Source organism: Lontra canadensis, unplaced genomic scaffold (genome assembly GCF_010015895.1).
Source record: "Lontra canadensis isolate GAN:19392208 unplaced genomic scaffold, GSC_riverotter_1.0 scaffold32, whole genome shotgun sequence".
Classification (NCBI taxonomy): Eukaryota; Metazoa; Chordata; class Mammalia; order Carnivora; family Mustelidae; genus Lontra; species Lontra canadensis.
The window spans coordinates 179,098-200,485 of NW_022631026.1; the positions used below are offsets into that span (position 1 = coordinate 179,098).

A 21,388-nucleotide genomic window follows, 5' to 3' on the forward strand; every position below is an offset into this window, starting at 1 on the left:
CCGCAAACATCTCTCGGGCATGCGGGCGGAGCAGCCTCAAGGAGGTGAATTACTCTGCACCTCGGACGCTGGAGAACTTTAGATGCGCACCGCGACAGACAGTTTCCTCCCTGGGCTGATGTCTATCCAAGGCCTCATAGCCAAGCTACTGATACACACCCTGCCTGCTGCAAAGGGAAGGCCTTTTCGTCCCTACTTCTCTCCTACATACTTAGCTTCTCCAGATAGCTTCTCATTTTCCATTAACCTATACCCTGTTTTCCTGAAGACCCCAGAATAAGTTACCAAAAAGCACATATTGTGCTACCTCCCATGGCTTTCTGAGGGACATGATTACTCAAGAAGCAAGACCCTGTCCCCTATCACTGGCGCCAGCCTGTACCCATTATAGCTTAACTAGAATAACACATGCTGAACAAAGAGAAATTGTCTGATGAGTGCTTGAGTCCTTTGATGTCCTTTGCACGAATGTAGCCCCCTGCCCCAAGTAAGCTGCCTAAGTAAGACGCTCACTGAGGGGCAATAAACCGGAGATGCCTGACTACTGACCAGAACTCACTGTCTGGCCTCTCATTCCTCTCGCCGACACTGCCCCTCCCTTGGGACACCTGGACCTGCCGAGGCTGGACACCGACACCCGACACGTGTTAACTGCATAAAGTATTTGTACAGCTTTTGGGAATTAGAGGCCAAATCCCTGTGAGGACTAGACGGAGTTCATATACATACAAAATCCAATGGATTTAGAAAAAAAAATGTGGTGAGCAATAAAACATTTCTCTGCCTCTTAGATGTTATAATATTTCCCAGACCTCATGAGAGATGAGGGCCAGAGGGAAGCAAGGGACAAGTTCATGGTGCAGTGCCTTCAAGTAGCCCTTCCCACATCCTCTAAAGAAAGGGAGGACGAGAACAGGGAAGGAAACCCAAGGGGGTCTGATGGCCATGAGACCAGGGCTGCAGCCCCCTGCATGCTCAGGGCCAACAGGGCTCACCCCATGAAGCTCCTGCCAGCCCAGGAGGCACGGGAGGGCCGGCAGTCCTGTCCGCAGGAGGACACTGCACTCTCCTCTCGGCCGGGACTGTCAGAGCCTTGCGCGTACAGCAAGGGGCAGCTCAGTAGCATCTCCAGGGGCAGTAGCACCTGAAGATCCAAAGCAAATCTGAGTGGGCAGTGCTAGCCCAGACCTGGCATTGGCCTGAAACACGACTACCTCCAGGGAGAAGGCAGAGACACAAATCGGACAGAAAACCAGGGCTCAAGACACGTTTTCATATTTTCAGCACTTGAGTTTGTGATCTGAAGCTCACACCCACCCAACTGTCTTCTCTTCCTACTTCCTTTGTGCTCCCAACTTTTTCTTTCTGCACCACTAAACTACGAGCCTCACGGGCCAGAAGCAGGAGGTTGACTGATCTGTGCCTCGTGCATATGTCTGGGCGCTCACGACAACTTCCTGAATTGGATTAGCAAACTGGGGCAGAAATGTGTTCCTGCTCCTTCTGAATGCCTCTGTCTCATTTCAGAACCGGCACAGTTCGCCTCTTTCACGGACGCCAACCCTGGAATGGAGCAGGTGACCCAAGTGTGCAAATTAGAACAAATCTTGGGCCACAGCAGAGCTTCAAACCAAAGCTGACCCGTCAGCATCTCACCAAGGGCTTGTGCGGAGCTGCTGGAATTCCTCTTCCAGGCACTTCCCTTTGGACTTGCTCCAAGATTTTGTCACCACAAGGGGAGAGCCTGAGAGCACAGCCATGCAAAAGGACATTGCCCCAGAGCTGCAGAGAGAATGGGGGCTCTGCTGGCCCGGTTGGAGCCCAGGACTAGGGAACAGCTAAAGCCACAGCAGCTCGGGACTGCCCAGTCACTTGGCCCATCACGTTTTCCCTTTCTGCTAAAGCCAATTTGGATCAGATTTTCTGACACATGCAACTAAAACTTGGTAAATAGTACATAAATCTTATCCCCAGAAGACTTTCTGCTGTGAACCCTATCAAGCAAGCAGAACTGAGCCAGTCAAGTAAGCAAATTCCACAGTTGAGAGCTGCTATTGCAAACATCCTGCTGTGGGGAAAGGTCGCAGCCTTTTTTGTAAACACGGAAAGGGGGCTATGGGACTTGGGAATTCAGATCTCGCTTGCAGGGCCTGTACACCACAGAGTGGGTCTCTAAGCCCTGTACACTGGGGGCTCAGCAGCCTGGTCACGGCCCGGATGCCTTCGGGTTCAGCTGAACTACACGAGACTCCAGATATTTTGTTTTAGCACAGACTTTATTAAATTTCTGATGAAGTCATATTGCCTGGTCATAGTTACGTATAGTGAATCTCTCTTTCAGAGTCAACAAATAACAATAACAATTTAGACATAACCCTCCGTTCCTGTCCTCAGCATCAAATCATGGCCCACCCACCTCTCTCCTGTGCCATAAGGGATACAGAGCACCATCTGCTCAGGAGGTTGGCATCAATCTGACGCTGAAGTTATGAAAATACAGGTCATTACTAAATAGGCCTTTTAACTTTTAAATCATAGTTAGCATCCGAACATTCATGAAAGTTTTGAGTCTCTTGAATCCCAAGGCGAAGCCAATTCTCTAAGAATACTCAAGTTTCCTCCTGAGAGAGAATGGCTGCCAACCTTGAGCTAAGAAACTTAGCTTAAAATTTTCTTTAAAAAGTGATTAAAACAGGGCGCCTGGGTGGCTCAGTGGGTTAAAGCCTCTGCCTTGGGCTCAGGTCATGATCTCAGGGTCCTGGAACTGACAAGTTGGGCGTTGGGCTCTCTGCTCAGTGGGGAGCCTGCTTCCTCCCTCTCTCTCTGCCTGCTGCTCTGCCTGCTTGTGATCTCTGTCAAATAAATAAATAAAATCTTAAAAAAAAAGTGATTAAAACATCTGAAAATGTCCTTAATAAGACAATTTTATTTTAAATTAAGTTTCTAAAATACTGGGAAGAAAATTTTTACTTTGGAAACCTCAAAAGCTTGAAAGGAGCTTAAGCTGTGGAAATGATTTACATATTAATCATGGGCAATAAACTAGGGGCTGGGTCACTGGGGCCAACTTGCCACCTGGGGAGAGAAACTGACCATGGTTAAGCACCCCACACCCACTTCTCAAGGTCAGGGTTCCCCTGATTTTCCTTCATATCAACAAGTACCAACAATGCTATGAGAGAGGCACCTACAGAAAAAGGTTCGAAGTTTAGAAAAGGTTTTCCAAATGCCCATTAATTAGATATTGACCAAAATATTAAGCCTTATAACTTACATGAAATAAAGGTTAATTCACTGAATTGATAAAACCCTAACCAAAATCAAAGGAACTAGAATGCTGCTAAGGAAATATACAGAATAATTAGATTAATTTTTTTCAAAGGAAACTTCATACATCTACGTAATTTTTAAGAAGGCTTTGGCATATCGCCCTTAGCTCAGAAGCCTTATTACAACATTACCGTCCTGAATGCCCCTGCCACTGCCCGACAACTAGGGACATTGTTTCTCAAGCGGATTCTGAGCTTTCTGTGGCCTTGGTTAAACTACTTCCTTTGACTCAAGGGGACAGAACTTGTCAGTTCCAGAAATCAAATCCAGTCTCTCTGGTCACATCAGCAGCCTTCCTAGTCCATACTTTAAAGTGTCCATAGTTTTGTATGTCCACACTTTTGGCCGTTTGAACCCCAAACATTGGTGTACCGTGCGATTCTGTCCTCCCCCTGACCCCAGGCTGCAGATGTGGGACAGAGAGGATGTAGCTTTCAGCCTAAGGAGACTCTCGATTGACACCCACTTCATCTTTCCTCAAACTGAAGCGCGACCCTGGCTCACAGCGGACCCCATGCACGCGCCACGCCCGTCTGATCACCAGGTATAAACAATGGACTCTTCTCCAAGAAAACAGAACGTGTGCTGGGCTTCGGTTTTAAATTGCATAGGATTGTGTCTTATCCTGACACATTCGCAAACAAGGCAGCGGGTCGAAGGACGACTGCGACCAGAGCCCAGCGGCACAGCCGCCCACCCACGCCAGCTCCCCCGGAGCGCACGTTCTACTCAGCGGCCCGCGGGCACCAGATCGCTCCGGACCAGCACAGACTGACCCGTGTTTTCTCGTCTCACACAAGCTGAGGGTTAGGGTTAGGGTTCGTGTTTTCTCTTGACAGAAAGTTTGTTCAGACTGACACTCGCGAACCCAACAGCCGGTTCTCCGTCGGTAAACAAGGCGGCTGGACTAAGTCGCGGTCACTCCGGCTGCCCTCACGTCCAGCACAGCCATCGGCGAACACCCCGCGGAGGGCACCGCGCCGGTCATCACGCGCAGCCCCACAGGGAGGGAGGCTCCGGGACACCGGCTTTGTCTGGAGGGCGCAGACCTAACTGACCTCCTAACTCACGGCTCATCGGGGACCCCAGGCCTCCACGACAACAGTCCCGAGGACGAGAAGGCAGGACACGCGTGTCCCGGAGGCAGAAGAAAACCTGGAAACCCCGTCCCCTCCCGGCAGAACGTCCCGGGCCCATCTGACCCGGGCTCCCGGGGGCAGGGGCCGGGTCTGGGTCCTTCGATCCCACGCAGCCCGGCGGCGGCTGGACCACGTGGAAACGCAGGTGGAAACGCAGGTGGAAACGGAGAGAAACGTCCGCAGCGGCAGGTGCGCCTCAGGTCCCGGCGGCCACGCCCGTCCCCGCGCGCCCGTCGCGCGTTCCAGCCCGGAGAAGGCGCCGCAGCACCGACAGCCCCGCCGTCCCGGGCGCCCGAGCGGCCACCCCGCCCGCCCCTTGTGCCCCCGTAGGCTGTCCACTCCCAGGGATCCCCCACGGCCTGGTCGGTCCCCGCCCGCGGTCCGGCGCGCCCGCCTCGCCGCGTCCCTCCCCGAAACCGACGGGGAAAGACGGTCTCGGACATCGACGGTCACGAGCGAGAGTCCAGTCCGTGAGCCGCAGCGGCCGCGTCCGGGGCGGGGGCCGGTCACTCCCGTCCGGGGCGACCTGCGAGCCGACGCGCGTCCCAGACGCATCCCGGCCCCCGCCCTCTCGCGCAGACCGCCGGCCCCGGGGCCCGGCTCCACGGGGAAGGGGCGACCCCAGTCCAGGGGGCCGCCGGCCTCGCCCACACCCGTACTCACTGGCGACCCCGAACCGGTGCCCTCGGCGCCGCGACCGCGCACAACCGCCGCCGACAGGAAGGGCTGCGCGCTGGGCCCGCCCCCCCGAGGCAGGGCGGCGCGGGCGGGGCGCACCTGGGCAGGTGAGGGGGCGGGTGAGGCGACGCAGTCCGGCCCTGAGCGCGCGTCCCGGAACTGGGCCCAGGCGGGCCGACGCCGCCCCGAGCGGACCGCTGCGGGCGGGAGGCCGGCGGGGCTCTCGGGGCGCGGGCGGGCTCCGCTCACCCCCGGTTCGCGGTGTGGGGGGACGGGGGACAGTCCTGACCCTCGGGCACCCGCCCGGGGGCCTGCCCTCGGGGACGCGTTAGCAGCCCCGCGCACCCCCACCGCGGGCTCCGGGCGCCCTCCCCCGCCCTCAGGTGACCCGAGTCCAACCCCCACTGGGCCCGCCCCCTTCCAGGTGACTCACGGCCCCGCCCCCAATCCGACACTCTCCTCGAAGACCCTCCATCTCTCCAAGGCCCCTCCTCCCACCCCCGACCCTTTGCCCCGCCCCTACACCGCCCCTCCCCCGGGCGCCCCTTGGGTCCTCCTGAGGACCGCGGTCCCCCAAGCCTCAGTACTGCGCAGGCGCAAGGCCCGGACGCGCGCCCGGAAGAAGCGCGGGGGCCGTAGTGCGCAGGCGCGGGGGCGGGTCGCTCGAGGTGCGCATGCGTCGCGCAGGAAACGTGCCGACGCACTCCGTGGGCGCCTGGGTGTGCGCGCGGGAAGATGGCTGAGCCGGTGCCGAAGTCGGTGCTGTTCGTGTGTCTGGGTGAGACCGCGCTGGCCCAGCCCCGCTCCGGCTTCCCCAGACGCTCGGGCCGTGTCTCATGGGTCTTGGGCTGCGCCGCTGGGCCAGGGACGGTGATTGGGAGGAGGCCTGGGACGGGGAAACCGGAGGGTGGGCTGGAGCGCCCCGGCTCTCCCCGCCCCGCGCACCTGCCGGCGGCCCTCCGAGCCGGGCCGAGCCGGGCGAGCTTCTCCCTCCCCTGCCCGTTTGCGGGCGGGGGTCCTCTCACCCGCTCGGCCCCGTCCGAGCCGGTGCCTCTCAGCGGCGCAGTCCTGTGCCGGCGGGTCCCCGTCACCGCAGCCTGCTCACCTCGCCGCCCTCAGCCGCGGCTCCGATCCCGCAAGCCGGGGTCCTTCGCACTGCACCCGCCGAGCACCCTGTTTCTCCTTCCTCGAGCGGACCGAGGCCGCGGGGCCGGCGCGTGCCCGCAGACCCATCGCAGCCTGGGCTCGCTGGCTCGTTCACTTGATCCCTGCCTGCAGACGGCGTGAGCTCCGGCAGCCGGGACGGCGAGGAGTCTGGACCTCTCGGCTGTAAAAGCCGATCCAGGGGACCCGGTTCTCCAGGTGTCTGTGTCACGGGACGCGTGCCGCCGTCCACATTAGAACTCACTTTCCCTTCGGGTTCGGGATTCTCTTTGCAGTGGCGCCGCGGGGTTGTACTTCTCAGTCAGTGTTTGCGCCCTGTCCCCTTGACCTCCGGAGAGGAAGGCCTGGGTCATCAGTAGTCCAGTTCCTTAATGTCTTCTGATGAGGCTGCATTTCCCGTGCACCCAAGTGTCCCTTCCTTTCTGTGCTGGCCCCTTGGAGAAGAGGACGCGAGTCTGCCCATTTGTTGACGCTTCCTCTCCACTACCCTTCCCTGCCCGTGCCTTGTGATTTCTGTGTCGCAGCAGTTCAGGGGCTTAACGCACCTCTGTGTAGTTGTTTCTGGGCATCCGTATTGCGTTTTCCTCGGGAAGACTTTCCCTAGGGGTAGAGCCAAATACTCTCTTCTTTGCTTTTCCCAGATCCTCTGAGTGGAAGTAGTTCACCTATAACCCTTTGTAGACCCCTTTCATTATATGACTTTTGTTAAATTACTTGATAGCCTCGTGGGATCACACCTGGGTTTAGCCCTCTTGAGGGCAGTAACTGTGGCTTATTTTTCTGCATTTCCAGTTTGAAGACAATTTGTGACGACAAGTAGGTATTTGCAGAATTGAATTTTTGTCAGGGGAAAAAGAAAAAGGGCCACCTCGCTTCACTTTGGTGGTGGGCATCAATGGATTTTTAAGCTCTCCACTGAAGACTGACTCCCGGGATCAACAGATCGGTTAAGTGGCTGTTCCGCTCATGTTGGGCGTCTAACAGGAGTCCATTGCCTTGTTTGTTTTACTTAGTGTTGTCGTTTATGCGGACATAATGCTCGTGGTGGTTGTTAATGGGGATGTGTACCGTGTATAATGTGTATTTATCTTCCGCACCATTTTTTTTCTTTTTAAGCAACTGCTGTATTACCAGGTACTCTTCTGAGTGCTGGGGATGGGTAGTGAGCAGAACAGGAGTTCCTGCCTCCCACAGCTCACGATCTGTCTCCCACAGCCGAGCCCTTGGTTACTCACTAAGCTGGTGGTGTGTCTCGAACAGTAGAGCAGGGGAGGGAGTGGGAGTGGAACGCACTTTTAAGTAGAGCGGTCAGGGATGGCCTTACCTACCAGGCGACGTTTGGGCAAAGACTTGAGAGTTGAGAAAGCAAGCCTCGGGTCTTTGGAAAAGTGTCCAGGACTCAGAAGAACGCGGGTGAACGGTTTTGAATGAGAGTGCTGATCCGCTTCATATTGGCAGGGAAACCGCTGTGGCCTGGCCTAGAGACCCAGTAGCCTTTTTCAGCCGGACCTTTCTTCTTACCCGAACTCGAAGGTAGTTTGAGTGACCGTTTTGTCGATGCCACCGTAAATACATAACTAGAACTGTTCTGGGTGCATAGGGAAGCTGCTTCCTTACGTAAAAACGAACACTCTGGGGCAGGAGTCTGTGAACTCCTTGTGCAAAGAACCAGGAAGTAAGTGTTTGGTGCTTTGCGAAAGCAGACCTAGACAAAACCTAAACAGTCCCTCGGGACTGTCCCGGTAGACTTCACGTGTGGGCGCTGCAGTTTGAATTCTGTGGGATTTTCTCATGTCACAAGATGTTCTTCTACTTGTATGTTTTTTCAACTGTTTGGAAGGTAAGAATCATTTTTGCTTCCGTGGGCCGTACCCAGAGGTGGTGAGCGTGCATCATCGTTTCCAGATGCTGTTCTAGGGCCCGTGGAGGACATGTCTGGTGAGTCCCCACAAGGGCTTGGGCGTACTTGAAGGAGATAAACCACCAGGGGATGAAGCCACTGAGCCGTGGGGGGGGGGGGGGCACTCAGAAAGACGTGTTCAGCTGCTATGTTGAGATTAGAGAGGGCAGGGGTGAGGCCAGGGAGCAGAGGAGTGTGTGCTGGGTCCGAGAGGGCATCTCCGGTGGAAGTGCTGAGTGGTCCCATGTTGGGCAGGTGTGAGGGGTCCATGAATGCCGTTTCTCACGATACCCTGTAGACACAGAGAGCAGTAAGAAGGGTGTATTTTTGAAATGAAAAAAAAGTTATTCCTTCAAAGCATTTATTTGGGCTCTTTTCACACTGAAGAGTAGAGAGGAGTTTCAGATGTTTTCCTTCAGTAGGGCTAGTGGCAGGAAAGAGCTGCACTCCTTATTTTGGCAAGATTGCTGGAAGCGTGCCGTGGTTGTGCCGTAGAGACGTTGTTGAAGGCTCTGGTGTCTGTGCCACAGCCAGCGCGGTTGGACGTGGTAACCGCGAGTGCTGCCAGTTCACCCGGTACTTACTTATGCTTCAGATGTGCTGCACATTGTGGGGTAAGAGACACAGCCCCGGCCCTTGGAGAATTTAGTTTTGTCCCTTTGTGAGGCTCAGGTACTGAGTACGTATCAGGCTGCCTGATACGGAAGAAACAAACTGAGACTTAACAGATTGAGCTTTTTTCTAAAGAAATGTGAAGATGACATTTTAAGGTTTTAGAACTTTTCCAAAGGTGGAAACTGAATTACTGTGTTTTACTATGAGCTCTGTTTTTAAATAGTGCATTAATTTGGTGATACCAACTTTTGAAAACAAGAGATCAAGTTACAAGGAAGGAGGATTCTGCTTATTTTATAAGTAGTATCACTTCTAATTTTTATAGTAGTAATTTTTTTTTCCATCTCTACTTAAACATACATCTTGCTGTAGGTATAACTATCTGGGAAAAAATATTTATCTGAATGAATATGCCTTGACTTTAAGGCAGTAAATAAACCTAGTTTTTGTTTTGTGGGGAAAGCTGTTATTTTGCAGTTAATAATTATTTTTAAAGGGATGAGACTAGTTTTATTATATCTTTAGGTGTGAGATTGTAAGTGTTTTTTCTGGAGTTTTAAAATAATAACCGCAGGGCACCTGGGGGGCTCGGTGGGTTAAGCCTTTGCCTTCAGCTCAGGTCATGATCTCAGGGTCCTGGGATCGAGCCCCACGTCGGGCTCTCTGCTCCGCGGGGAGCCTGCTTCCTCCTCTCTCTCTGCCTGCCTCTCTGCCTACTTGTGATCTCGCTCTCTCTGTCAGATAAATAAAATCTTAAAAAAAAAAAAGGTAAAATAATAACCGTTGTCTTAAACTGAACAGAGTGGTTGCAGATAAAAGTATTCCCAGGGTGTATGGCGACAGATAAGAGTTACACATCTGTTGGAGCCTTTCAGTAATGAACGTAGCGGGGATGATAATACTTATTTTAAAAAAACTAAGCAGAAGTTCAGAATGTGGTAGGAAGAAACTTGACAATACAAACGAGCTTATAGAGGACGTTGGGGATTAATTCCCATCCGTTTCATGGTTGAGTGGTTGACAGACTCACTGCTGTGGAAACCACAGTCTCTGTGGGGAAGAAAAGTCCTTTATAGATACTTTATAAGGCCCAAGACTAACGTGGAAACGGAAGAGGAGAGCAGTAGAGTCAGCGTCGGGTTCATGTAGCAGCGCGTCAGTCGGGTCTCAGCCCGGCGGGAGGCCCAGTTCCACATGCGTATCAGAAGCCCTGAGATTCTAGCGTGAGTCAAGAGTGACCCGTGTCTTAACTCAGCTCGCGTCTCTTCCTGGTGTTACCTGTGTCGGCCTCTGGAGGCTGTCCACCTGTGACTCCAGGCTCTCCAGCCCTGCAGCGACCCTACCTTGTGGTCTCTTCAGACCTTGCCCTGTGCTGGGCTTCTGCGCCGTCCTGCCCAGTGCTGGACATTCCCTTCCCCCTGGGCCCTCTGAGTGCACGTTCCTCTAACCCAGACCCACCAGCACACAGTCATCGCTTATTCCCACAACCCCCTAACTTAAATGTCCAGCAGAATCCTCTCCCTAAGAGATCAAGTCCAATCTTCCCTTTTTTTCTGATGAGGAATTTTCTCATTACCTTGTTTCTGCTTTTAGCATGATTCCTTAGGGTAATGGGAGTGTTTTGTTACTCCAGGAGGTCTGTACGTAGCTCATGCGTGGAGGGTGAGGCAGGGTGGGGTCTGTGAGCCCCACGCTGGGGACGGGGGAGCTGGAGAGTTAGTTCAGCTGCAGACCCATCATTCCCTCACTCACGCCTGCCTAAGGAAGCTCAGTGAACCCTTGGCACTGGGGCTCTGGGGAGCGTCCTGGATTGACAATACCCTGAGTACTGTCCCTGTTGGATGACGAGGGTGACATGTGTCTGAGGACCAAAGAGCTTCAGGTTCAAAACTCTTCCAGAATCTGCCCTATCTGCTTTGAATTTCTTTGTTACGATAAAACTGTAATTCTAAGTAGCATTTTCCTGAGTTTTAGATGTTCTTCTAGAGAATTATTGAATGTGTGGGGACGCACGGATCCGTAGCCAGCTGCTCTGAAGTGAGGGTGGTCCTGGGGACTCCCTGAACTTGTAGCCGATGTCGGAAGTTCTGGGCAGACTTGGTGACCTGGAGGGCAGCACCCTTAATACAGCCGGCCGACTCCCAACAGGCTGCATCCTGAAATGTGTGTGTTTGTGTATTTTATGAAACAGTATTAATCCTTATGGTAATTTGCTTGAAAATACATATTTTAACCCTATTGTATTTCATTTTAAAATAGGCTCACTGCAACCCACTTCATTGATTTCGTGAGTTACTTCTGGGTCACTGAGAGCAACCTAAAAAACAGTGATTGCAGTTGTAATTGATTTTTTTACCTCCTGGTTTTTCGTACTTTGAATACATGGGCAGCGGGTGTCAAGTCCTGGGGCTGGGGTTTGGTCAGCGGTTTTCCAGAGGTCCTGCTGTGCACGCACTGGTGGGAAGCTGACCGGCTCCCCTTAGGGAGGTGCTGTTGCTGTGTGTCACGTGGGTGAAGTGGTTGCCGGGATTTGCCCTAGCGTCAGACCTGATGCCCACTCTCTGCCTTCCCCTCTTTTTAAGGGAACATCTGTCGGTCACCCATTGCAGAAGCAGTGTTCAGAAAACTTGTAACTGACCGAAAGCTTTCAGATCATGTAAGTACCATTCTCCGTATTAAAGAGGCCAACCTGACTGCCTTTGTGGCAGGAAACTGTGAAAAAAATTCTTCTTTTCTCCTGCAGTGGAGGATAGACAGTGCAGCGACATCCACGTATGAAATAGGAAACCCTCCTGATTACCGAGGGCAGAGTTGCATGAAGAAGCATGGCATCCCCATGAGTCACACTGCCCGGCAGGTACCGTGCGGGGACTTGAAGCTGCCCGTGTGTGTTCTGTGTTGCAGTGGGTCATTGACAGCGGCGCTGTTTCTGACTGGAACGCGGGCCGGTCACCAGATCCAAGAACTCTGAGCTGCCTCAGAAATCATGGCATTAACACGGCCCATAAGGCAAGACAGGTAGAAGAGATCTCGTTTACTTTCTCATCCTGGAGCCCCCTAATTTGAGAACTCCTGAGCTTAGCCACACTGGCGTGCTGATGAGTGTTTATTCTGGGTCCATTGACGTAGCCCCGGGTTCCCCATTTTGTTTCATTGCTGGTTTCACAGTTCTGAGAGGTGGGCATGATCTTGGAATTTACTTATTAAAATGCATTTATTTTTATTTCACCTATGTATTGTTTAAACAACAATACAAGAGAACAAATGTACACCTTTATTTATTTTCATTAAGCTTAAATCCTTGGGGGTTCAGCATCCCACGGATTCTGGGCCACTTTGACGGGAGCCACTGTTCCCTTGAGCTCCAGTCACTCTTCCCCGATTACTGTGGTTTTGTTTGCCCTGTACACGGAAGCACACATCTCTTGCCGTCTAGAACTCCCTTTCATCTTGAGCATAAACGCCTTCCATTTTGAGAAGAGCTGTGTGCTCCTGCTAGTTCTGGAGACCCCACTTACAGCCAGCAAAAATGGCCTTGGACCACAGCCTTCCGGACATACTCGGCGTCTCAGGAGCGCTGTCCCCGGCAGGCCCCCCTAGGCCCCAAGATGGCGGAGAGAGAAAGGCTAAAATGCGTTTAGAATCACATAAGTGATCCTGGTGAGAGCCCTGCCTAGGACCTAGAGATCTGAGGTACAGTCTTCTTTTTTCGTTTCTGTCTGTGTGATTGAAACATTTAAGCCCTGGTAACTAGTCTGCTTCTGGTACAAGTTTGTTGCTAGAATAAGTGTATTTTCAGCTGTCCAGTGACTTAGGAGCACAGGGTAGTCCTGGTCTCATTAGGGATGCATGTCCTGCAGGCCAGCAGTGGGACTTCTGGGCTCAGATTCTGACGTGCTGTGCAGTGGAACATTGTGGGATGGGGCAGGTGTGCTGGGTCTGCTCCATTCAGTGTGGAAGCCGCTAGTGGCTCTGCTGTGTTCGCGGTGCGGCCCGTGTGGCGGAGGGACTGAAGTTCACACGTTAACTTACGCGAGTAGCTGCCTGGACCTGGTAAGCGCCCAGTGGGCCGCGTGGTTCCAAGAGTCACACTCAGCGGCCGGGGGGAGCGGGAGGGTTGTGCCCCGCAGCCTCCGTGGGACACCGGAGCTCAGGGCAGGCCCGCAGAGTCCCGTCGCTCAGCGTGCCGCCAGAGCCCGGTGCGTGCTCTGGCCTCTCCCATCACCGCAGGGGCCGGCTGCTGAAGGGATGGGCTTCGTTTCTGACACAGGGTGCTTCGTGGGCTGTCATGCGAGGACGGTTACGTTGATCACTCTCACGACTTTGTGGACACTCAGCCGGATGTTTACAAATCCCGGCCGGGGCGCCTGGTAGCCCAGTTAAGCGTCCAGCTCTTGATTTCAGCTCAAGTCGTGATCTTGAGGCCATGAGATCGAGCCCCGCGTCAGGCTCCCCACTCAGCAGGAGTCCGCTTCTCTCCCTCTTTCTCTTCCTCTGCCTCTTCTCTCATTTGCTCACTCTCTAAAATAAATCTTCAAAAACAATTTTTTAAAGAGTTAGATTTAGAAGTTGGAGTCTTTTAACTTCTTTTGTGTCCAGCCTCACAAAATATGCAGGTGTGAGGACCAAGCAAGGCTGCGGGTCGGTATCAGAAGCAACAGGCTGTGTCCGGGGATGAGAGGCCTTTACGCTGAGACTCTGCCGGCTGCCGTGGAAGTCCGTGGTCAGATACGTACCTGGTCAGCGGTACGGCTGCGGCGTGCGAGCTCCAGTGCAGTTTTAGTGTTCGCACCAGAACTTTGTGGGGGAGGGACAAAGACGGGCCGTCGTTACCTCCGACCCTGTCTTCACCGAGAGCCCCTCACACTGCATTGCGTTGTGCTTCTGAGTGTCTCAGTCTCTGTCCTCCATGACCCTGTTAGGGAAGGGAGTGGTTGGTGACCCTGTTATGCACATGGAGGAACAATTCTGGAGGGAAAATGTATAAATTATCCAACGTCCCCCAGCTTCAGAGGCATAAAACTGGGATTTGACCATAGGCCTCTCTGTTTGCTTTAACAAACACTTATATAGACGTGAGCCAGGAAGTTCACAAAAGTGCCACCGAAACACTTCGGTCGCGTTAACAAGGTCTCAGAAGCTAGTGACACACATGCTATTTTGGCTTAGATAAATTTACTCTGGAATCTGTGAGCTTCTCATTTCTGCCTGTCAGATGACTGATTGTTAACAACTAAGTTAACTGCCTTGGGCCAGACCTGTTTCAGCATCAAATCTTCATTGGACGGAACAGTACACATTGTGTAGGCCACGTGTCCTCATCTCCAGGATCTGCGCACCTTGTCCGTTTCCACTTCCTGTGTGTTAGAGACCGCGAACTCATGCTCAGTCGTGCATGTTCCGGCAGTTACACTTTCATGTTTTCTGTTTTTAGGATCACATTGTTTTTTGTACAGAAGTACATAATTTGGGTAAAAATGAAATATTTTAAATACACATGTCTTAAGCTAGAAACTTCTCATTTTTAGAGATCAGTTGTAGTTGTTGGTTTTAGAATAGTCCCACACAATCTGTTTCTTTCCCTTTTTCTTTTTCCCTGTTCCTTTTAAGAAAAATTTCTCCGTTTTTTTTTTTTTTTTTTTTCTCCAAAACACTGGTAAGGGGGGGCGCCCGGGTGGCTCAGTGGGTTAAACCTCTGCCTTCAGCTCAGGTCATGATCTCAGGGTCCTGGGATCAAGCCCCACATCGGGGTCTCTGCTCGCCAGAAGCCTGCTCTCCTCTCTGTCTCTCTGCTGCCTCTCTGCCTACTTGTGATCTCTCTGTCAAATAAGTAAATAAAATCTTAAAAAAACAAAAAACAAAAAAAACACTGGTAAGGTATGTTTTGTAAATTAGTATCATATTTTCTTAAAAGATTTTATTTATTTGACAGACAGAGATCACACACAGGTAGAGTGAGAGGGGGAAGCAGGCTCCCTGCTGAGAGGAGAGCCCGATGTGGGGCTCGATCCCAGGACTCTGAGCTCATGACCTGAGCCAAAGGCAGACACTTAACTAACCGAGCCCCCCCAGGGGCCCATGCAGGCTTTCTCTTTAGTGGTTGTCAGAATTTGTAAGGGAACTATTCTGTTACATTTCTTAAAATTTTGATTTTCCTAATACTTCCAGCCTGGGTTTAATAAACAAAATAGGTTTAGGGTGCTTCGGGGGTTTTGGGTGTCTGATTGCAGCCAGTTAGTTCTGTGGAGACGTTCACTTTGTTACACCGCCCTTCTTTTCCACAAACCTTTGACACCTGCACGTGTCATCAGTGGGTACTTGGACCAGCCGCGCTCCCTCCTCTCCAGAGGTCACTACTCACATTCGTTCTGCCTTTTTAGTTTGTGGCCTTGGAATCCTTGTGTGTGACTCTTTCTGTTGGCTTTTCTCTGAGAGTCTCCGTGGCCTGTCTTGGAGCCCCTGCTCTGAAGCTGCTCTCGGTACCTTGCTCCAGTCTGGCCGCCGCAGGTGCACCCGTGCCACGCCCGGGGGACACTGGGCGGCTGCTTGTTTGGGCTGAGAGCCTTAGAGGGTGCCCCTGTGTGCAGCTCTGTTGGACGCACACCTGTGTCACAGCTGTCGGGTGTTTGGCCTCATAAAACCAGTCAGAAATTTCCCTCATTCTCTGTTCTCTTAAGAAGTTTGCTGATTACTGACAGTATTTCTGCTTTAATGGCTGTGCAGGGGTCATTGAATCAGGTGTTGCTGTTCCTTGAAATTGCCCTTATTTTCTCTGCTGTCTTTACATTTTTCTTTTGGATTCCTTTTCTTGTCTTTTCCCAGGAGTTTTACTGTGGGAAGCCCAAGTATGCATCCTGAATTTGCACCCTGATAATTTCCATCAGTTTTGGAAAAGTCTGTGTTGTTTTCTTTTTGTATTTTCCTCCTCATTCTCTCTTCAGAGATTCAGCTTCTCTGTAGTTTGGACATAAATTTCTGATGCTTTCTTCTCCATTTTCCCTCCTTTCCACCTGCTGGCCTGGCTCTGTGGGGCGTCCATGGTGCTGCACTGTTCCCCCTCCTGGGCGGGGTCTTCCAGGACCCCTGCATGGGAATCCACCCCCCCCAGCCCCATGTGCTGTCAGCAGGGCTCCTCCTCCTCGGGGGCTGCTCCCTCTCTGGCTTGCTGCAGCCTCCCCGTGGCCTCTTCGTTTTTGCCCTGAGTAGTTCGAGAACTTGGCAGATGGTCTGAGAAGAAAGCTTGGGAGTGTCAGGCTCTCTGTCCTGCTTTCCTCTCCGGCCTTTGGAGTTGCTGCCTGGTGCCTGGAGCTTCTCTTTTCCAGCAGTGGCCCGGTGCCTAGGCTTCTTAGCGTCTGGAGCAGGCGCTTGGCCTTGGGACCGCTGACCCTGCATCTGGTGGTTCTCTGTTGTGGGGCCATCCTGGGCCCTGTGCGATGTTTGGCAGCATCCCCTGTCTCTGCCCCCTGGATGTGGAGCACCCCTTTGCTCCCCATCATAGCAACCAGAGATGTCTCCAGGCATTGCCAACTGCCCCGCTCTTTGAGAATCACTGCCCTCAAATTCTCCAAGTATCCAGGAGGTCAAAATTGTTCGTGAGTAAAGGATCCATTCAAAATGTCAGGCTGACCAGTGGACTGGAACAGAGTAATGAAAGTTTATGGCTATTTTTCTTTTCCTACTCTGTATTGCAAGTAACCTTTTTTTTTTTTTTAATATATTTTTTTAAAGATTTTATTTATTTATTTGACAGAGAGAGATCACAAGTAGGCAGAGAGGCAGGCAGAGAGAGAGAAGCAGGCTCCCCGCCGAGATGACAGCCCGATGCGGGGTTCGATCTCAGGACTCTGGGATCATGACCTGAGCTGAAGGCAGACGCCTAACCCACTGAGCCACCCAGGCGTCCTGCTTGTCTTTCTTCTCTAGCTGCGTCTCTCTGTCAGACAAGTAAATAAAATCTTAAAAAAATAAATAAATAAAGGTTTCAGTATCTCCTTTGTAGTTTCCTGGCACTCCTATATTTTAGATGATTTTTTTAGTGGGGAAGGTTATTACTGAAAATTACATTGTTAGAAATTATTTCCACCTTCATTATGTGGCCTGTCTGTGGTCCTTTCTTTCTAATTCTGCCCGTATTTATGAAGGCAGAAATCATCAAGTAATTTCCCTACTTAACATTTTAGTGGGCTTATGTTGATGAATTGTGATGTCAACAAACTGACCGAATCAGTAAAAATACTGAGTGGCCTTTTCTCCCGTGTCGTGTTCAGACTGTGCGTGCTCAGGGGAGGGAAGAACGCGCCCAGGCCCTTGCCTGTTTCCTTCTCGGGGACTCTTCTGTGAACTCCCTGCTTCACATTTTCGTTTCCCGTCTCCCCCAGAGCTCTTCACATGGCCTTGCCGGGTGTTGCCTGCACTGCGCTGGGGGAGGCCTCCAGGGACAGCCCCCCCGGCTCTTTGATTGGGTGTTTGTCACTGGGGCTAGGATGTTACCTTCTTGCAGAATGAAAGCAGAGTGAAAAACGGGGTAAAACAGTGAAGGGGGTTAAACGTGTGACAGTTGAGTATGTTAAGTGAATTAAACTTTTTTACTAAGAAATCGCGGGGGAGTATAAACTTTGTGTTTACATATTATGCTGTTAGGGTTATTCCAAGGAGCTTAATAATTAAAGTTTTTTGCAATACAGTGTCACAAAATAGGTTAACTCTATTTTAACTTTAAAATACCCTAAATTATTTAACTTAAGTCCGTTAACAGGTTCAAATATAGCAAATTTTTTGTGTTTACTGCTTTGGATCCTCTAGGTTTGGTTTTTATAAATATAAACACTGTGTTTTTGACTTCTGTTTAATTTTAGGTTACCAAGGAAGACTTTGCCACATTCGATTACATACTGTGTATGGATGAAAGCAATCTGAGGTAATCACATGTTTGAAGGGTACTTCTGAGCGACTCCCAGTTCAGTAATAGGCCGGTTGTTTGTTGTCAAATGACTTTTTTATTATCTTGGAGTTTTAAAAGTAGTGATGGTCACAACATACAGAAGTACGTGTTTAGAGTAGTAAGAAACCAGCGAGGGGCTGGGAACTGTCTCCCAGCAGCAGACACGCTTTCAGGGGAGGGGGAGCCCGGTGAGCCGGTGCAGCCCGGGGACCAGCCCGGCTGTGAGCAGCTTCCTGGAAGCTGGGGTTGGTTGTACAGGAGAGCGACGCAGTGATTCCTGGGCCTGTGGTGTTCTGTTGTCTCTCGTGGGATCCTCTGTTACTGCTGCCCCCAGCCCCAAAAAGGAGGATGGGCGAAAAGGGAAGCTTGCGTTCATGGATATAAAAACAAACCCAAACAGGCCAGGCTCTTAGGTAACGGGCTGACTGCGCCTTGGCCTCTATCAGGTGCTCTGCACACAGAGCACTTAACCCTTGTTCTGCATCTTATCAGAGAGGCACGAGAGGTCATGTTACACGTGGAGCAGATTGGTGTGGGAGAATTTTAGCCTCGGCTTTGTGAGGCAGAGCCTGCTGTGCATCTCACTGTCACCTCGCGTGGGGACGTGCATTTGGGCGACAAGGAACCTGGTGGCATTTCTTGAGTGAGCTTTGTGTGCCTGGCACAGCGCCAGACATGGGGACCCACGGATGAGGAATTGCCGATGCTGCCTACCCTTGACGTGTGCATTCTGGCCTGGGCTCCTTGCGTTAGCCCAGAACTGCCCCTGACGGTGTGGCACCATGTGGTCGTACCAGGAGCCAGCAGACGCGGTGTGTGCGGCAGGTTAGGGCTGTTGCGGGTGAGACCCGAGAGAACGTAGGAAGTGGTTCCGGTTGGAAGGCCGGGGCCCCGCATCCCTTTGTCACACGGCCGTGTATGGTCTGCTGTGCTGGGAAGCAAGACGGCTGCCTGCCTGCTGGCTGGTCGCGCTCTGCCGGCACAGAGGAGGCCCGGGACGTACCCCCGGTGTGACTGCAGGGATTTCACCGAATCCGTGCTAATTCACAGACTCCACGCGTTTTATGAATAGAAACTGTTTCTGCTTTTAACTGCCTTTGTAGGAGTGTACAGCTCCACTTCTGCTTTTATGAATCAGGATCGTCACCAAAATACATGCATTTTCTATATTTACATTTATTTATTATATTCCTATTCTTGTTTTTCAGTTGTTGGTTTGTCTCGTCCTCACTTTTCTCACATGCAGGGATTGTCAGCAGGGGCCTCTGTTAGCAGGGTCTCCAGGGTGGGAGGGCGTCCCGAGCAGGGTCTCCGTGCAGAGCGGATGGAGTCCACACGTCTGCCTCGGTGGCTGGGAGGACGCGTGCTGGAGCTCGGAGGCCTGGCCAGCCTTCCCCGCGCACCAGCAGCGTCTGACGGGTCCTAGGTGCTCCGCGGAGGTTTGGCAGCCAAGGAGCTTGGTGCTCTCCTTACAGCCAAGCGAGTGCAGGGGACAGGGTGGCGGGCAGGAGCTGCACCCTCAGCTGGGTCGGGCAGAGGCTGGAGGGGTACGTGGTGGCACAGGGAGGCTTGCGCCAAATGCAGTGTCAGGACGCCTTGGGATGGGACTGGCAGCCCTCTGGGACTTACTGCACGTGGCTCTTTGAGTCCCGTTTTGCCACCTTTGTCTAATGTCTGGAATAGGAGCTTTCTGATGTCATCATCTCAGTGCGCATTTCACAGGAGGGTAGAGAGTTCTGGTCTGACTGAGGGATGCGTATTTTGGGTAAAAGCATGAGAACATGCCACCAATACAGACCCTCTTGCTGGTCTCGGAAACCTGTGGTGCAAGGGTCACACAGGTCCGCCGGGGTTTGGTTTCCTTTGTAAATCAGGTCAGTTGCTGGCTTATGATACGGCTGTTTCATAAAACCCTAGCAGATGTCCCTGTTAAACTTGAAACCGTCGATCAGAAAACTAAGTTCATGTTTCAATTTTACAGAGACTTGAATAGAAAAAGTAATCAAATTAAAAACTGCAAAGCTAAAATTGAGCTGCTTGGGAGCTATGATCCACAAAACCAACTCATTATTGAAGACCCCTATTATGTAAGTACACCTCTCATCTCTGGTCTGGCGTGATGCCAGCAGCAGTGTGGGGACTTGCTGTGTGTCCTGCCTCCTTCAGCCACAGATTCCGGTTCTCCGGAGGGCATTGGGTTATGCGGGTTTTTCTTTCTTCTTCCATGTGCTTTCAGGGGAATGAGTCCGACTTCGAGACTGTCTACCAGCAGTGTGTGAGGTGCTGCAAGGCCTTCCTGGAGAAGGCCCGCTAAGGCCCCGCCCGTGCTCCCCTCGTGCCCCGCTGGGCCCCACAGGCTCTCCTGTAAGGCCGCGTGTCTCCTTCACTCGACCCTCGGTTTCTTACCTTAAGCCATTGTAGATGGAAATCAGTGACTGTATTTGACAGACAAATAAATAAAAATGTTTCCTGCAGACAGTTTATGGGGTACGTGAAGTGTTCTTAGACCCGTTGAACCTCCCACTTTGTCCCAGTTTCAAAAATAGTGGAACAAACAAAACAGAAAAGGCACCAGAGCGTGAGGACACCCCGCGTCCCTTGTGGCACACGAGCCCCACCTCTTCCTTGGGTTCGTGCACGACCGACGGGGACCGTGGCCTCCGCTGTCTGCCCAGGCCAGCCCCAGGAGCCCGTGCGCAGCTCCCCGCCAAGACTCGCCGTTGCTCACAGTGGAGCAGTCGCCGTGTCCGTCTGCGGAGGCTTTCCTGCCTGCCGGTCTCTCTCATCAGGATGCCAGCTTGAGTGCATTCAAACGTTTACAGCCAGAAAGAAGGAAACTGTATGCTGGTCTGTCGTACTGTCAGTTTGAGGAACGTGTCTGCTTTTCATGCCTACGAAACCCAAATGTCAAATATAGACTAGCTTAGGTGGGAAAAAATAGTTAAAAAGCTGGGAAAAGTTCTTTTTATGTTGGGATGCTTAAATATCGAGACATTAAGTGTTCTCTCATCAGTGCTTACAAATAGGTAATCTCTATGCACTTTGAGATAACTGATCTAGAATTCCTATGGCTATATGGCAGAAAAGATTGTTTTCAAAATAAACTGGGGAAATTATAAAAATACAACTAAGAAGTATGGTGTCTGCCTGCTTTCTTATTGATAAGTGAAGAAGAATTGGAAAACAGTGGCTCTCTTGTCCCTTTCAGATGACCTATGAGGTTCTGTGTGTATGTTTGTCTTCAGTGTTAGGGAGTCAAAGGACAAAGGTCCATTGCTTCTGCTTCTTCGTGAAAGACGTTTGAGGCCCCTGCAGCCATACACATGTCCTTGGCTGACCCCACCATCTGGGGAGTGTGGCAGTCTTCTCCTTGGAGCTGGCCGTCCAGGCTGGGCCTTCCTGGGAGGCCCGGCTAGATGAATGAGAGCTTGCCGTGCCTCCCGACTGCCCCCTCAGTCCCATCCGGTGGCCCAGAGTCCAGGGAGGGCCCCAGGTGTGGGCTGTCATCCTCCAGAGCCTGAATGGATCCTTGCTCAGAAGTAGGAGGACTTTGGAGGAACAGCTGCCCCATCCGGGTGGCTGCTTCTGGGTGTTGTGGGGCTGCCTGTCCTCAGAACTTGG

General features: G+C 52.0%; 2 protein-coding genes across 6 annotated transcripts in view; one reads left to right on the forward strand and one right to left on the reverse strand.

Annotated features, from left to right (window-relative positions):
• SH3YL1 (SH3 and SYLF domain containing 1) overlaps positions 1 to 5,240 on the reverse strand; it is a 34,232-nt gene extending 28,992 nt beyond the window's left edge. Inside the window, exon 1 of the mRNA XM_032866746.1 lies at positions 5,133 to 5,240. Within this exon, the coding sequence (XP_032722637.1) occupies position 5,133 (1 nt within the window). The 5' untranslated portion in view covers positions 5,134 to 5,240. The remainder of the gene's footprint in view (positions 1 to 5,132) is intronic.
• A 564-nt stretch (positions 5,241 to 5,804) lies between these two features.
• ACP1 (acid phosphatase 1) lies at positions 5,805 to 20,248 on the forward strand. 5 transcript variants are annotated; one of them, XM_032866742.1, is made up of 7 exons: positions 5,863 to 5,925; positions 10,815 to 10,989; positions 11,409 to 11,482; positions 11,731 to 11,844; positions 17,682 to 17,743; positions 19,749 to 19,854; positions 20,004 to 20,248. In XM_032866742.1, exons 2-7 carry the CDS (start codon positions 10,902 to 10,904, stop codon positions 20,079 to 20,081), a joined length of 522 nt encoding a protein of 173 aa, XP_032722633.1. In that variant the 5' UTR covers positions 5,863 to 5,925; positions 10,815 to 10,901; the 3' UTR covers positions 20,082 to 20,248. The 5 variants fall into 5 exon arrangements, with proteins under 5 accessions (XP_032722634.1, XP_032722635.1, XP_032722636.1 ...); XM_032866741.1 differs by lacking the exon at positions 11,731 to 11,844 and adding an exon at positions 11,570 to 11,683 and having other exon boundaries at positions 5,869 to 5,925; XM_032866743.1 differs by lacking the exons at positions 10,815 to 10,989; positions 11,731 to 11,844 and adding an exon at positions 11,570 to 11,683 and having other exon boundaries at positions 5,805 to 5,925.
• The last annotated feature ends 1,140 nt before the right edge of the window (positions 20,249 to 21,388 follow it).

Coding starts and splice junctions, on each gene's coding strand:
- ACP1 (XM_032866742.1), top strand. CDS start 10,902: ATGTCGGAAGTTCTGGGCAGACTTGGTGACCTGGAGGGCAGCACCCTT. Junction 10,990..11,408: donor AACAGGCTGCATCCTGAAAT/GTGTGTGTTTGT, acceptor CCTCTTTTTAAG/GGAACATCTGTCGGTCACCC. Junction 17,744..19,748: donor ATGGATGAAAGCAATCTGAG/GTAATCACATGT, acceptor TCAATTTTACAG/AGACTTGAATAGAAAAAGTA.